Below are 17,783 nucleotides of genomic sequence, written 5' to 3'. Positions count from 1 at the left end.
AGGCAAATGTAATTAGGTGGGAGGGCAAAAGTTAGGAATCTTAAGTTTTATCCCAGCTGAAATTCATTGTAAGTTTAAGGGAGAATGATAAATGTTTAAGGTGGGAAACTTTCTAAGAATGGAATAAGCGTGTTCCCTCACATTTCAGTTCAGGTAAGAAGGCTCTTGGACTAAATGTTTTCATGTAGTGCAGTAATAAAGACTTCTCATAGTGGCCTATGGAAGTAAGAATATTTTACATAATTTTGTGTTCTGTTACAGGTGTTCAAAGTGAATGCACCTTTGCCCCCTCGTAGGGAGCAGGATATCAAAGAAAATTCTCTGCAACCTACAGGATATAATCAGAATTTTTCTACAGCAAGTACACAGACTCCTCCCCAGTGTAAATTACAGTCTATTCAAAATGCTGAACAAACTGCTTTTTCTCAAGAGTCTCTTTCAAATGGTAAGGAAAACTTTAATGATTGGAGAGATCAGGAGATTGGAGTACAACTCAGTGGATAAACCAATGATTATGTTTAATAATAATAATAATAATAATAATAATAATAATAATAATATATTATTTATATGTCCCACCTCTTTCAAGGATCGAAGCGGAATTACATCATTAAAATAATACAATGCATTTGAACAGTCAATAAAATACTAATACTGAATTATACATCCCTATTAGTTCCTTAAAATCTCCAAATATCAATTCATATACCATCATACTTAGAGAGGGGGGTCTTAATCATCATCATCTCTATATCAAATCTGATGGGAAAGCCTGCCAGCAGAGATCCATCTTTAGTGCCTTCTTAAAGGCATCTAATAGTGTTTAGTGCAATTTTTTTTAAGGAATGTCCCTAAAGCTACAAAGTAAGCAGTCAAACATCTGAACTGAGTGGTAGGTTCTTAATGTTAATTTCCTCGATATTAGAAACTGATCAAGCTCATCTGATGTTAAGCTATGATCCTTTTAAAGCCTTTAATGCTTATTTAAGCATTTTTGTTTCAGAGTAGTAGCCGTTTTTGATTGATGGGAAAGCTTTACTTCTCAGTTGAATCATCTTCTGCAGTGTGACCTGACCTTACTTCTCATCACTCTTGTGCTTGTCCTACCTACAATTGAAATAACTAGGTCTAACAACTTTCTCCTTTATCACTTGGACTTGCCTGATTCTTTTCTGCTTGAATCAAGGGAATTAATGCAGAGAGCTTCATCAGTGTCTCCCTCACTGTAATAGGTAATCTCCAGAAAAACTACCTGAAATTCCTCCCTTCATCTCTTCTAAGTGAAGTGATGACACATTTTTATATGCCATAGTACTTCCACATCTACAAAAGTACATTAAATATCTAGCAGTGATTCAGAACCAGTCCTCTGCAGACCAGATTAAATTGTGAGGAAGATGATCCACACTAATTGCTGCTAACCCACATGGCTCATCAGGACAGGCATTAGGGAAGCTTTTTCTTAAATAGTGATAACAGCTCAAATCTTCAGCAGTAAGAAATCCCTCTTCAAAAGGTATATTGTTTCCCTGGAGAGTGTCGTTTTCTACTGTGCTTTGTTTGCCATTTCTAAATATGGTGAAACTAAGGAACTTCTATGCTGTGTCTGAAGGATTTCCTGTGGTCTATACCCTTTGCAGGAAAACATGACTGCTTGTGCCAATTTTTGAACATTGTGACCTTTACTCTTAATTTTGGCTGCTGTGCCTGTACTCTGAAATCCTCATCAAAAGTTCTCAGGCTGCCTTCATTGTCTGAGATGTGATCAGTAGTTATCAAAGAGAGGATCAGCTCTGAATGTTTTTCCCAGTGGTGCCCAAGGTGCCTGGGGACAGAAAACACGTCTATTTTCATAGGCTTTTAAACGTCTATGCTGTTTTGATCAATTTATGCTGCTCTTTTAGATTTACTGTTTGTTTGATTTTAAATACCTTATTTTATACTGTTTTTACCAGCTTTTCTGATATTATATGTTGTGTACAACATAGCTTTTAAAAAAAAAACTTTAATATTGATCCTGACAGTAAACTAAAAAGTAAAATATTGTAGGAAGTGGCTGTATTTTTGCCTAGTATGGTTAGCATTATAAAATATTTGATGACCTAGTTATATATTGTTGTTTTTTTTACCATGCATAAAGGGTGCTCTCAAATGAGTTGTTCCTCTCACTTGCTCAATTATCCAGGCACTAAAACAAATCATGTTTGCACTTGCTTCTCTGTGTAGGTGAGAATCATATTCTAACTTGGTCTAGACTAGAGAAGAGAGTTTTATTGGAGTTTTGGTATATTCCTTTCTTTTTATTTCTTTGAACTATTGCATAAGATTTAGTTGGGAGAAAAAATTATTTTGGAAAAGACAGAAAAGGGAAGATTCAGAGATAATTGACACCTTAGCTGTGACACCCCTTCTACATAAGAAAGGACAGCCTCATACTACAGCTTGATGATTAGATGGACTTTTTCAAGAAGAATTATGTTCCCTAGAAGGAGCAGAGTTTATTTTGTTAGTGAACTTCTTTGGACAGCCTCTGGTGATTTGACAGAGTTCTCAGAGATATGCCTGCATAACAGTGAGCATTACCAGAGTGGGGTGGTTATTGGCGACACAGGCAGTATTTACGCTGATGGTTAAGGATAGCAAGAGTTGAAACAGTGAAGGTAATAGATGAGGAGGTTGGCTCTACTCAGCAAGAATCCTCCATCCTCAAATTGTTGGGAAAGCCCTAAACTGTGAACATTTCACAAAAATGTGAAAAATAGAATTGCACTGTTAAGCCTAAGTAACCAGGAGCAAGAAGAACTCTGGACTGAAACTAGGTACATTGTCAGAGAGGAATGTAAAAAGGCATTATCTGTAAACAAAAAGAGACAGACTCCTCAATGGATGACAGATTAAATTATTATACAGAGTACTGTGATCTGCTAAAAAGAAAGAATGGGTCCAAGAGCAAACCAAGCCTGAACTCTCCCTAGAATGCAAGATGACTGATCTGAGACACTTTGGACATATCATGAGAAGATGTGATTCCAAAGGAAAGACAATAATGCTTGGTAAGGTAGACGGCAGTAGGAAAAGAGGAAGACTGCATTCCAGATGGATAGACTCAATCAAGGACAGACAGATGGATAGACTCAATCAAGTCTGCAAGACCTCAGCAAGGCTGTTGATGATAAGATGACTTGGAGGTCTCTCATTCACAGGGTTACTGTAAGTCTCAGATGGCAGTTAACAGGAACAACAAAGCCAGATTTTGAACAATCTGGTGAAAGGACTGGAATGGGTACCAGACATTCATGAGGCACAAACGTAGGAAGCTACTTTCTGCAGGATGTAAAAAGGGGACAGCAGCCTGAGATCCAGTTCTTATGAGAGTAAAAGGCAAGGAATATATCCATTCTTTCACATGTTTTCTTCAGTATGTGCTTTCAACCCATGATGATCTCACAAAATTGAAGAGTTGGAAATGGTTCCCATTGTGTCAGTCAGCCCAAGACACACAATGTAAGTGCATTATAAAGTGATTGTATTTCAATAGATCAAGAGATTTAGTGTATTCAACCTCTTCCTGCTCAGAAAGAGATGTGTAGCAACTTCTTTTTTCTGAAAGTCAGTGAATTCCTGTACTTGTTTTCTGTGGCCCATCCTCAGACTGGCAGGGATGAATTGTCATGGTGAAAAATTGATTGATGGGATTGGATTCCAAATGCTCAGGGATTATTTCCGTAACCAGCACTTTATGGGATGTAGTGGCTTAGTTCTTAACATGCCAACTCTCCCAACCACAAGGTTGGCAGATTGGCAGTTTGAAACCCAATCGCCGTGTGACAGAGTGAGCTCCCATCACTAGTCCCAGCTTCTGCCATCCTAATACTTTGAAAGCATGTAGAAATGCAAGCATGTAAATGTGCAATGGGTACCACATTGGTGGGAATAACAGTGTTCCATGTAGTCATGCTGGCCAGATGACCACAGAGTCATCTTTGACAACACTGGCTCCCTTGGTTTAGTAACTAAGATGAGCACCACCCCTTACAGTCGGACATGATTAGACAAATCATGTCAAAGGGGAAAGCTTTACCTTCACCTGTATGGTCTTCTATTGGTATTTATTTTATTTTAATTTTTTAATTTGTATTATTTATATGCTGCTCTTCAGTCCTAAAGGCTCTCAGAGTGGCTTACAGATAGTTATTCAGACGGTTCCCTGCCCTCAGGCTTACAATCTAAAAAGACATGACACGAAAGTAGAGGGGAATGGTGGTGGGGAAGGGGATCAAGTCCAGTGGTTTTTCTCTCCCTCTGAGGCCTGGACCATGGCAGATGGACTGGAGGGAGGGCCCTTCTTCTTGCTCTGGCCAGCCTTGATGGATAGTAGATTTCTTTAGCTCTATATTGACTGACAAGTTCGCAGATTCTCAGCAGATTTTTATGTGATTTACAAAAAACATATGTGCAGAAGGATAATGACCCCAAAGTTTGTGTGCATATCTTCCCATATCCTAGCACTGCTTTGAGAGGTTAAGGCAGAAAGATATTACCCATCCTGCTAGTCTTGCTGCTGATGGGAAGTAATGTATGGTCTTTTACTCATGGGTTTACCTGCATTATTTCAAAGGAATTTTACTTTTTATTCTACTGGTTCTCTGTCTTAGTTTTGGTGCTTGCAAGAACAGAAATAATTGAATAAGTTTAGAGTTATTACTATATTTTTGATGGCATGTTAATATATTAAAAACAGAAATGGGGCTCTTTTCTATTCTCTTTTCTACTGGAATGAGTGGGAGGAACAACCCATTCAGAGATACTTCTGCACACCGTAGAGAAAGAACTTTTCACAAGAAAACCACTATTCTGTTTAGTGACATTCTATATTTCAAGAACGTAGTCTGTATTCATTGGCAGTATAGCAGTGAATATGTTTGCAGGTATTGGTAGGGAAGTATTGCAAACAATCCTGGAACTTGTTATTTTTAAATCTGCTAACAGAAAACTCATTCGACTTTCATGCAATAGAATACAGAAGTAATTAAAGCGTGCTTCTCCCTTTAAGCAGGTAATTACCAGGTTGAGGGAGCCGTTCCTGTAAGCAATGGTAGTCTCACCTTTTACGCAGCACAGACAACCACTTTCCCTAAACCATCTCAGCCTTTTGTTACAAGCCGTGGTGGATCAGTTAGAGGTTCCGTCAGAGGTGTAAGATCAATTACCTCTTCTTATCGTTCTCCTGGTGGCTATAAGGGTATGTATAATTTGTATGGAAATTCTTATGAGTGGTTATAATTTGATACAACCCTTACTTATAGGCAGCTACCATAATCCAGAACAGCAGAAGATAGCAACAGGTAGCCTGCAGTCTCCCTCCACCAGTTTCTTTCCACAGTGCAAAAATGGTCATTCTTTGCTGTTGCAGAAGGAGCCATCCATTCATAGGTTAACTCCAATTGCCACCCGGGTGAGGCAAGGTATCACACGTTTTCAAGAATCTTTTCCTTTTGAATCCCTGGGTCCTTACTCAGTTCATTCACCATGCATCACAGAATAAATATTTCCTCTGTTTTCTCTTGGCTGTATCATACCATAATTAGCTTCGTTTCAGTAGAGGACTTTGCCTCCCTTGCATTTGTGTCTTCCTTTTTCACACAGTCTTTTGGGATGGGGAAAGTTAATACTGAATCCTCAAAAAGTGGGTCTGCTTTTTGTAGCTGTTCAGACCCAAAATATGTTTGTATAGTCATGGATACATGTGTGCTCTTTACCTACCTCCCTCAGAAAATATAAATCTGCTAACAACTCCCATCACTGCAACTACCTCCTCCAGAGTGATAGGCTTAACAGTGACATATTTTAATTCATTTGTAGTGGATCTCTGACTTTGATGTGGCTGAGACTCTAGAGATTGCTTTAACTCTGCAACAAGTAGAATTGAAGGCAACTGCTTCTGAGGTGACTAGCACTGATAAATATTCAGAGGTGGCTGTAAAGAGGGATGAGGCTGACCGTAATACCATAATTGCCTTCTCCAGCAAATGTGATACCTACTGCCTCCAACAGAGTGTCTTCCATGACAACCAGCAGGTGCAAGACTCAAAATGCCTACTCAAAAGCCACACCTATGCTTGGACAAGCTTCTGCTGCTGCTTGCTTCAGTGATTACTGAGACCGTTCTAGGCATGATGTCACATTTGTATCTAGATCAGGACTCAGGAGGTTAGACTTTCCCTTTTCTGGTGAGCAAAGAAATGTAATCTTTCCCAGATAATCCCCTCTACAGGATGCCCCCAGGGTAATCCTCATCAGAGACACCAGGCTCCTGGGATAGGGTGGCCAGTGCCAGGACCTCTGAACCCAGGGAGTTTGGAGCACATCACAATTCCAGGTATTTTACCCAGTTCTACTTCTATAGGGCAAAAGCTCAGGATGCTGTTTCAAGTCCCCAGATTGTCTTTGCACTTTTTCTCTTCCTCATTTCCAGCATCCCGAGGAAGATCAGACAAAAACAAGCATCAGTGATTCTAATAGTCTTCACTGACTACAGAGGCCTTAGATTTCCCATCTTCTAGTTCTCTTGGCCTAGGAACCTCTAGCTCTCCTCTTCTTACCTCATCTTCACAGGGAGGGTCTTATCCTAAATCTGGATTCAGGTTGGCACTATCAAGCTACTTGCTTTATAATGAGCGCAAGGGCAAAAAAGGTGGTAGATACGCTTGAATCATATTGGTGCATTTCCACCTTTGGATTCTCTGAGACATTCCTTATAAGGTCTCATGAAAATGTCATTCTCCTCACATATTAAGGTGATTCTTGACTTTCTTCCAGCAGATTTTGACATAGACCTCAACATAAAACTCTGGCATCTAGCATCTATCCTGATGAGTAATAAATGCCCTGTCTCAATACATTAAATGATTCCTAAGGGATACCTCACTTTTCAGTTCACCAGTCGTCCATTGATTCCAAACGTGTGACCTCCGTGAAGTTCTCAAAGCCTTACCAAGGCCTCCATTTGAACCCCTCTGAATCCTCTCCATTAAGGTTCATATCATAGTAGCAATCGCCTCAGCAGGGCTCAGAGCTAGCATCCCTTTTGATAGCCACATGTTGCTGCAGATTTAATGCAGACTTCATTTCCCTTTGGCTGGACTTGAATTTCTTACCCAAAATTAACTTAGTGTTTCACAACTGACAACCCATAATTCTCCCATCATTCTACCTACACCCACTTCACCCACTAGAGGAAATGGCACAAGGTGGATGTCCAAAGGGCCTTAAAAGTGTATGTCAGACATACCAAACCCTTTAGGAGATTAGAAGCTCTCTTCATCTAGTTTATGCATTAGCGAAACCTCTGCCCTAACCAGGTGGATCAGATTGTATGTCAGCAGTCTTCTCAGCTAGTATTCCATTGGAGGAAATATGTAGAGCTGCAACCACCCCTTCTGTCTTCACAAAACACTAAGTTAAACAGATTTGCTTCAGCCATGACCTCCTTCAGCAGAAGAGTTCTTAAAGTTCTCTTAGTCTTGTTCACCTTTTTGTCACCTTTCCACCCAGGTGCTGTTTATGCTTGAGTAACTCCCATACCCAGGCCAGAGTGATATAGTGGTTTGAATCTGGACTAGGACATGAAGAGATGAGGGTGTACCAGGACATCTCGGGCACATCACATTCTCTCAGCCTCAGAGGAAGGCAATTGCAAATCCTTGACAAACAAATCTTACGAAAGTCTCATGATGGGTTTGTCATAGGGTCTCCATGGGTTGGAAATGACTTGAAGGCACACAACAACACTCCTACATGTGGATGGCTTCTTCTTCATTGGTTGCAAATGGCACATTTCAGGCCTTACCTTGAATGTCTGTTCTTGCTATGAAGGAAGAGCCATCCAGACATGACCTGTGGTGACAAGACTTCAGCTTCTCTGCCCTAACTGGGAGTCTTTCTCATGCTCCTGTTTTTCACAGCTGGGGAACAGAAATGAAAAGAGTCAGGGATTCAGTAGAAAAGAATTTACTTAAAAACACATAATCCTTGCCTCTCCTGGGTGATGATGCCCATGCATGAATGGCTTCTGAATGGACCTTCACAGTAAATATTCAAGTGTGCCGATCATGGCAGCAAAAGACTTTGGCAGGTTCAAATATTATTTCCGAGAGGGAGAGGGAGAGAGAGGGGGAGAGGGAGGGAGAGAGGGAGTGTCTGTGTGTGGGGGGGATGTTTTTAAAGCCAAAATAGCTGTTTTACAACTGCAGGTTTGGGGGGATGCAATTGATCATTTTAATACCCGGGTATTTTTCTGGTTTGGGAAAGTGTTGGCAGTATGTGTCACTGCAGTCTTTGTACCCCAGAAGGTCAGTGAATTAATCCATTGAAAATTGCTAGTTAAGTGCTTTGTGGATGTGGAGCTTAAGTAGTGAGCTGGTGTTACATTTGAGGAGTTTGTCACAACAAATAGGGTGCAGGAATTAGTGTTACTTGTGTTAATTTTGGCCTGCTGTCTCTCTCAAATGCCCTTGGGTATAGTGTAAATGGGTGATAGTTCCAGAAAAAACCCTTCCTAAACTTTCTAATGTTTTTTCCTGCACTTAGTCTGTGTATTTGGTTTGTATGCAATATGTAAATATATTTCAAATGGTGAATCCGGTCATGCCAGTGCTATGACTGAAAAATCTTTCTGCTAGATGCATCAAGATTATTATAAACACTTAACCATTCATGAAGATCATCAGTTGAATAGCAAAATGCATTTCTGTTATTTCAGCCCCCTTCTGGAATTGATTTTGACCTTTTTGAATGTGGTAGTTTCTGGATATTTGTGTAGACACTATTTTGTATCCCATACAACAGTTGAATATCAGTTTGTTCGAGTAGAATTCAAAGACATAGCCATGTTGGACTGTGTGGGTGCAACGGGATCTTGTAGCACCTTTGAGACTAACTGAAAGAAAAAAGCTGGTAACATGAGTTTTTGTAGACTTCAGTCTACTTCCTCAGATGTTTGCATCTTACCATATGAGGAAGTAGACTGAAGTCTAGAAAAGATCATGCTATCAGCTTCTTTCTTTCAGTTAGCCTCAAAGGTGCTACATGACCCCTTTGCAATTAGTTAAAGTAGTGTTCTTTAAAGTGTTAAAGAACCAAAATAATTCTGCTTCTAGAGGTCTGAGCTCAATCTGATGTCAGATGCTGATATTAAAGATTGGTCCTCTGTCTGTAATGCTGTCTGAAGCAGGGAGTCCCAAACTCTTTGCCTTTCATATACTTCAACTCCCTAACACTGTACTAGATAAGTTTTTGCTTAGTGTCTACAAATAAATGTGTTGGTCTGGTGTAGGAATCCATACTTCTTCCTTCTGAACAATTTACTGTTCCAGTAAAACACTATCTGAAAGCAAAGTATCTTTTTCCCCCTTAAGCAAACCTGATTGGTAGGATAAAATGGCCTCATCTTTTCTTCCAGCAGGTTTTGAAGCTTACAGGGGATCACCTTCAGCCCCCAACGGTTCCTACAGCCAGTTGCAACTTCCTGGCAGAGACTATTCTACAGTGCAATATTCTCAGAGGGTAATGATTTGTCAGGTTTTGTGCTCAACCTTGCAAAAATCTGCTAAATGTGTATGGTGGTGATTCTGGTGTCTTAGATCCTGCTCAGAAACCAAAAGGAAGTACTTACTTGAACATAATCAGATTATAGGGGTACCCCACAAATGCAGCGTCATATTGGGAACATTATGGTTTATTACAGGATAATACTGAAATGTCATTTTACACAGGACTAAAACAATTTACTTAGTGTTTGTATCTACATCCATCTCTAAAAATGTGCCTGTTTTGAGGGTTATGGGTCATATTTATTGAATTGACACATTGCATGGAGCCATCTTTTATAACAAATTCTCAGCACAGCGATGGTGTAGTTATGCCTCCTACAAAGGTGAACTGGCTTACTCTTGATTCATGCCAGTTTAAGGAAACACATTCAGACAGCCTCAGTGACATTGGAACAAGACTTTGTCGTGATTAGGCAGCACACGCTTAAGATGAATTCCTCTAATTTATATTTATGTATTTATTTATTTGGAGTATTTATACCCCGCTCTTTAGCAACAAAGGCTCTCAGAGTGGCTAGTTTCAGTGAGCAATAAGTACATTGGGTTGTGAGTTACTCATATCTGTCTTGTAGACATCTGACTTAGTGCAAGAATAGCCATAACTTGGAAATACAACTTTTTATTTTTTACTACTCACTAGAGGATTCTGGGAGAATGTAGTAGAAAAACATTTCCTCAAGCCTGAATAGCACAGTTCCCCGATTCCCCATCCCAGGTCATTGAAGGTGGAGTTAATGTATCTGCAAATATTATTGTTTTGTTGCTCTTTCTAAATAGGAAAAACAAATATTGTTTCTCCTAGGATGTAAATTATCAGCCGAACTATAAACGAGGTGCTATTAGCAGTGGCCGTGCCAATTCAAGAGGTAAGGTTTGGACTGTGTTCAGTTATTAGATCGTCAAGTATGCTTTGCACTAAGTACAGTATGTTTTTTGTTTGAAATAAATATTCTTTCTAACAGATGTGTGGGTATCCAGTGATTGACTGAGCTGTTTTCATTGGAGAAGCAAAGGCAAAACAAGAGAGAGTTCCATGTGCTGATAGATGATCACTTGCTTTATTTCTTATAACTTTAAAAACCTAAAGCATTTTGGCTTCAGAGTTGGCCTTCTTCAGGGGTTACACTATAACAACACAATATTAATTATATTCTTTAAAGTATGTGTATGCACTTTTGACATGTATAACAGTGTGATTTATACATTTAAAGAATATAATTAATTTTGTGTTGTCCTTGATAATATATTTAGTGTAATTATATTTGCATTTTTTAATAGTTGAAGCATCTGCAAATTCTGATTTTATGGATGGAAGGAAGGAGCTGTCCATCACTGGATGCCCTGCTTTGTCTGAGAAGGAATCTTTATGTCATGTTTGTTTTCTTGTTCCCCATAGACAAGTGTTGTAAGAACATGTTGGGTTGAGGCCCAAATCCAGTTGCTAGTCCAACTAAATTAACTACATTGAGATTTACATAAGTGTTGATTTACCATTCAACAATTGACACTATTTGGAACTAGCAGTAGTTTTTAGGCTGCAGTTCACATAATCATCCATTCAGATTATTAAACAAAGTACTGTACAGAAATCCAGTTGAGTCATGTCACTAACTCTATCCAAACTTTTTAAAATCCTCAAAGTTTCTGTGTTTTAGATTACAGGCAAGAAAGCAGACAGGAGGAGAATTGTTCATCAGGTAGAACTCAAGGTAGAACCCGTGGTAGAGAATACTACAGAAGAAGGGGATTGAGGAATACTGAGAGAAATGGAAGAGAAGCAGAGAGTCTGAAAGCAATCTTGTAGCTGCCAGAAAGCATCAATTCAGTTAGTGTTGATTATCAATGCAGTTGATATTGGTACCTTGGTTTTCTACACTAAATAAAACACACATTTTTAAGATGTGTCCTTTCTTGGTACTAAGAACTACACAAACTAAATGTGTATTTGTGCTATGACATTTAATAAGTCATCTCATTTGCTAAGGTAAAAAAGCAGCCACTGCACATGAAATCCATGTCTCTTAGTGCAATCCTGCATGTGCATATTTAGAAGTCTCACTGTGTTACTAGATTTGCTTAGTACTAGAGATTAAGCTTGTTAGGTCTCTACTGTGTATGGTTAGAAGTCATATTAATACATATTAATTTGAAGGTCAATATATAAGGAACTTCGGAGTAGCTGTAGAGTTATAGGAGTGCTGGCAAATATCCAGATAGATCTGACATGCTATTGATATGATGAATCACTGAACAAAAATCTTTCATAGATGTTATGTAGTTCTGCATGTCATTAATACTATTGCAAATGCATCTAAATTTCCACTACTTTTTCTGGTTCAAGATAGGTTTGAATCACTTCAACACTGAGCTTGCTGCAAAAGCGAACTACCCACAAAGATAGTGCAAATCTACAGCACTATATAAATAAAGCATAATAATAATAATAATAATAATAATAATAATAGCCCTCACACATTCACCCTGAAGAGAATATTAGGAGAATGTGGGATAGGAAAGTAATCTAGTTGTCAGCAAAACTGATTTTGCACAGTGTTGATTTATCTCGCCCTTGTTAGTCAGGACGTCAGCATGATATTCAGTTCTGATTTCATCATTTTCAATAGTGGAGAAGTTTTTAGAAATTCTGATCAGATGTTGTAGCAGATTAGGAGGGACCAAAAAGCTGAATAAAGTATAGTGCTTGAAGCATGGTGAGATGCTTTCCATTTGTACACACGATGTATATGTGGTGATTCAGAGTTAAAATGGGAATAGAGCAGGGCTTGTCTTGCAGTTGAAAAACACTGTTATCTTTAAAGGTATGTCTTCACCCTTATTCAGAAGGAAAATTTAATAGGGCTAGAGACAACTCTATGACAAATGTGTATAGGTTATAAGTGGAAGATTAATTTTTTACATAATTTACACATACAAGCTTGAAAAAAATAAAGAGTCCCCCAAAATACTAATTTTTAAGATTATTTCAGAACTAACCATTACTCATGATCTTCAACAGCAGGCTGGAGCGATTCTTCTCAGGTGAGCAGCCCAGAACGTGACAGTGAGGCCTTTAACAGTGGGGATTCTGGGCAGGGTGACTCCCGCAGCCTTACTCCTGTTGATATGCCAGTGACAAGCCAAGCAGCTACCATCCTACCTGTGCACGTCTATCCCCTTCCGCAGCAGATGAGAGTTGCCTTCTCAGCTGCTAGAACTTCTAACTTGGCTCCTGGAACTCTAGATCAACCCATCGTGTTTGACCTCCTGTTAAACAATCTTGGTGAAACCTTTGATATCCAACTTGGTAGGTTTAACTGTCCTGTCAATGGCACCTATGTGTTCATATTCCATATGCTGAAACTGGCTGTGAATGTTCCATTGTATGTGAACCTCATGAAAAATGAAGAAGTTCTAGTATCTGCATATGCCAATGATGGTGCTCCAGATCATGAGACTGCTAGTAATCATGCAGTCCTGCAGCTTTTCCAAGGAGACCAGATTTGGCTGCGCCTCCATAGAGGGGCTATTTATGGAAGTAGCTGGAAATATTCTACATTCTCAGGATACCTCCTGTATCAAGACTGAATATTATGTTTACAATAATAATTGGTCCAAACAGTTTGGTGGAGGAAGGTGGAAGCTAGGGGAATAGTTTTGCACTGCATACTGACTGCTTAAAACACAACTCTGACATTTGGGTATGGTGATCTGTTTTATAGTGATATGGAGTTGGGTCAGCACTGATGTGGCACTTTATCAATTGTGATGTAGCCTTGATGGTAAAGCTGTGAATGTTATGTTTGCACTTATTCCTGAACTGTAATTATCAGCTTAGTAAACAACTTGGAATTTGCCTCCAGACTAGGCTGTCCACAATGCCTTGTGCCTAAATAAAAAAAATATATGCCTTAGTATCAATGTCTGTACTACTGGAATAAATATGGGTATTAATTATCTTTGATATTGTTCATAGGGAAGAGTTGATACATGTATTGGTATGTAGAAAGCCCCAGTCTCCAGTTGAAATAGAAGAAGTAGGAGTTGATGGAGAGCTCTGAAATCCCTGGTCAAATGTGTCTGCTATTGAAAGCTAAATAGAATATTTTTTCCATATAAAAATGGGATCGTGGCAAGTAGTTGAGTTAATTTTTTTCATAGGCCCTTTCCTCACTACTTTGAGAATTAATCAGAAACCACGCATTCTTTATGGGAATGCAAGCTCAAACACATGGCATGTAGCTACTAGAAAAGGTAGTACTTAATGAAACTAATTCTAAAAGTATTTCAGTTCTTGTCAGAAGCTCTCTTCAAATGAGGCCTATACACTGGTTTTGGCAGCATTGTTTTTACTGATGATGCTTTTTCTTAATTTACCAGTATTACAGCTTCAGAGAAAGAAGACCCTTATGGGACTCAGTGATTAGGAAGGTGGTAAGCTTCCTGCACCGATGGTCTCTTCTCTGTCCCCTTTTACTAATTGTACGTTAATCAGATCAGTTCCTGCTTTGGCCTTTCTGACACCTAAATACTGGTTTGAGGTAGAAGCAACATTTAGTTTTATGATAGGGCATGCTGTTAACACTTGCACATATACATATATACCAGTAGCTCTTTTTAGGACACAACACTTCAGTGCTTTCCTCAAATCACTCTCCCACCCCCCGAAATCTGTTTGGGATTGCCAGTATTGTTCATTGTGTAATTGGTAATCACAGTTGATGCTTTTCCTAAAATAAGGTATACATCTTTACTGCATATGCTAGAGAGGCCAATTGAGACACCAAGAGTGTGTGCATATGGGAGAAAGTCTGGGTTCTGTATTGTAGAATAAAAACTGTGTCTCCTGATGCTGTTACAATCCAAATCAATCTTTAGAAATGCTTTGCTCTGTCAGTTTTCTGCTTTTTTTTTCAGTACAAGATTTACTTTGTGGACACTTTTTTGTAGGTTTCTTGTAGCAGTTGCCATTATCTTTGCACAGTTGAAACAAATTCCTTGCTTTTTAAGCCTCAAAGTGAAATCCAGTTCTGCAAAACTAACTGGGTGGCTTTATATTAGTAGCTGCTATCGCTCTGAAAAAATGAGAGAGGGTTAAGGTGTTGTCATATATGAGACATAAATCTTCTTGAAACCTTGTTGGTGGTATATTTTAGAATGCCAACTTTTTACTGCAGAAAAAGAATTATTTTGGACTAATTAGAGAACTCCCTTTGGATGTTATGAACCAGTGTTTCTATACTTGCAAGTGCAAGCTTGGAAACTAGTTTTTGGTTTCTGTCAGCTGTTCCAGATGAACTATAGTGTGTTGTGAATTTCAGCTAATCTGTAAGTAAGCAAGCTATAAACTAATTCAGCCATTTTTCTCTTCCCCCTCCCCACTCCTACTTAATATAATGGGTAACTATTCACAGAGCAGGCAGATCTTATTGCTGTTTTTTAGAATACATATTTTAGATTAAAATGGAAGATTTTCTGGCTCTCCATCAGGAACATATTTGATGACACACTTAAACATGTAATCAGTTGTAAACTTTAGCATTCTTTACTTCGTGTAAATTGGATAGTATGTTAGGCTAACATTGTTAGGCACAGATACTATCTACGTGTAGGTCTACTTCTGTTCGGATTCTGTAATAGAGGAATCCTTCGAGCTAAAATGTCCCTTCTGTTTGTATGAGGGTTAATATCCCATTGCTCTGCATTTTACATCTAGTGCCCATCTTTCTGAGAGCCAGCATGGCATAGTGGTTTGAGTGTTGGACTGTGGTTCTCGAGATCAAGGTTCAATTTCCAGTTGGGGCTATGAAACCCACTGACTGACCTTGGGCAAGACACATGCTCTGAACCTGGGGGGGGGGGGACATTGGCAAACCACCTCTAAACAAACATTGCCAAGAAAACCCCATTACAGGTTTGCCTTAGGGTTGCCATAAGTTGGAAGTGACTGAAGGCACACAGCACACGCATACAGAGCAGCCTTATACAATGATTAGCACTCAAAGTGTTACTAATGAGTACTGAGTGGGCAAACTTAGTATCCTTAATGCAGAAGCACACGATTATGCATTCTTTTCAGAATAAGACATGCTGGGAGTCAAAGTTTTACCATGTGGGGAAAATGTAAGTTGACATAGGCCCAGAATATACGATGTCTGCATCTTGACCTCCAGATGAATTGTTTCTTCTTTATGTTAAATAGTGCTTGGCAGGGTGTTTGTGTGATCTTTATACTTATTTAAAATGTGAATTATTACACCTGGGCGCTTTCAGGAGAAATACTTTTCAGAGAAAATAAGAGTCGGGAGTACAAAAATAGCACTGGAGGGCATCATGGAGCACCAGGACCATACTTTCCCCATCCCATTCTACATTGTTTATTGCTTCAGGAGTGCTACACTATTTTGTTTGCCTCCAGATAATGAAATTCAGCCTGCATTGGACTATTCATATTTCCTTCAAGGCTTTGCATATTAATCAGATTCTACTCCTGTTATCTCCAGAATCACAGGTCTTTTGGCAACATTGAGTTCCATGATTTTTCTTGTGCCTCCACCTCAGGTCATTCTTGCCTACATTCCATTTTATGCAGTGTGCAAGAAAAGTGACATCTACTGAGAGATGGTTTATATGTATTTACAAAAGAAAAGTCTCTCAGTCTTTTCTTTATGCATAATGAAAACCAGACAACTTCAAAAGACCAGCCACACCATTTTTTTTTTTGACTGGTGAGTATATTGGCTGCTTCAGTTGTCCCATAGTTATTTCCTTGCTTTAAAGATGTAAAGTAGTATCTTATAAAATCAGAACAACTTTCTTTCCTGCTCTTCCCCCCCCCCCCCCCCCCAACCTGGTTACATTTGCTAAATTATGTGTACGGTGGTCCCTTCGCGTTCACTAGAGTTTAGGGGAAAGGACTCCTGTGAATGTGGAAAAACAGCAAATAAAAAAACATTCAGTCAACTGTGTGGTCGACATCTGCTGGAGGACCTACAAATGACTAGAGAAGTGTTTTCTCTAGGAACTTCTAGGTTCCCCTGTACAACTCTATGGTCAACTTCTGGCAGAGTTGCACTGAAAGACCTAAAGATTCTTAGAGCATACTAATCAAAGCTGCAAATAATGAAATCCATCAAAGCCGCAAATGCGGAGGGCCAACTTGTTCTGCTTATGAACATTTACTTTCCCCCTCTGTTGCAACTGAAGAATACCATTACTTAGCACCTTTAAGGTTTATGGAGATCTTTTTGTGAAGTCATCTACTGTTGGGGGAAAAAATGACAAAACATCACTATAATGGTTTGAATCAATAAAATAGTATTAAACTTGTCTATGTCTTTGCCTCTTGTTTTGAGTTTGACAGAGGTATCAAATCTGTTATGAAGCAGAAATGGCAACTCAGACTTTTCTGTGTGCTGTTGAAAATAAAAATTCTGAAGCAATCCTCATTCCTTTTGCTGTATCAATGGTTGATTTAATGTGTGAGTCATAGCAAGAGATGACCATATGAAAAAATATGCTAGCCAGACTGTTTTCCTATCAGAAAAATGTGTACTGGATTAGCTAAACTCGGAATGTGTCACTGCTATGGCATGTGAGATGTAGCTGATGGTTCATTTGTATAAGCTGGTCAGGTGGATATTTTTCAATAGGATTCTTCATTTGCATGTGTGATTGTCTGCTGAAAAACCTATAGCTGGCGTTATGTTACAGAGTTCACAGTTTACATTGGGACAAACTGAATGATAGAAATATTAATTTGTTTGGCTGGGTGTCCCATTGTTTATATGAATTATTTGGGATACAGGTGGTGTGTATCTGTGTTTAGTGTATGGATATGAGGGCTACAGTTATGTAATACATAGCCTCATTCTACATATAATTATACTCAAATGCATGGCTTGTAGCTCTTCATAGGAAGCTCATGGGATAATACTCTCTCAGGCCTCACTCCAATTGTTAGTCCCAACTAGAGTGGGGAGTTTCAGCATCTGTATATAGGAGTAAATACTTCATAATGATTCTGCAGTTAATTCAGAGATTATGGCTGAAAACTCTCCCTGGGAGAAGCCCATGGGGTTGGGGAATAGGAAGTGCCTTTTATTTCTGTTTTAGACAGAATTTACTAAATAGCTGCAATTTATTCTCACCATTGTGTACAGTTCTTTTGGAATA

At 39.0% G+C, this 17,783-nt stretch overlaps 1 protein-coding gene across 7 annotated transcripts in view; it reads left to right on the top strand.

Annotated features, from left to right (window-relative positions):
• The window catches only part of CAPRIN2 (caprin family member 2), a 49,196-nt gene extending 33,768 nt beyond the window's left edge, over positions 1-15,428 (top strand). For 2 of the 7 annotated variants that reach the window (XM_042469808.1, XM_042469805.1), the window contains exons 17-21: positions 262-445; positions 5,054-5,242; positions 9,461-9,564; positions 10,414-10,477; positions 12,628-15,427. In XM_042469808.1, coding sequence (XP_042325742.1) covers positions 262-445; positions 5,054-5,242; positions 9,461-9,564; positions 10,414-10,477; positions 12,628-13,196 — 1,110 coding nt within the window. In that variant the 3' untranslated portion in view covers positions 13,197-15,427. Of the gene's footprint in view, positions 1-261; positions 446-5,053; positions 5,243-9,460; positions 9,565-10,413; positions 10,478-11,266; positions 11,550-12,627 lie in introns of those variants that run through there. The other 5 variants (XM_042469810.1, XM_042469811.1, XM_042469807.1 and 2 more) reach the window with 5 other exon arrangements.
• Positions 15,429-17,783: the final 2,355 nt, after the last annotated feature.

Source organism: Sceloporus undulatus, chromosome 5 (genome assembly GCF_019175285.1).
Source record: "Sceloporus undulatus isolate JIND9_A2432 ecotype Alabama chromosome 5, SceUnd_v1.1, whole genome shotgun sequence".
NCBI lineage: Eukaryota > Metazoa > Chordata > Lepidosauria > Squamata > Phrynosomatidae > Sceloporus > Sceloporus undulatus.
Note: the sequence above shows the minus strand (reverse complement) of the source record. Positions and strands in the feature narration are given on the sequence as shown.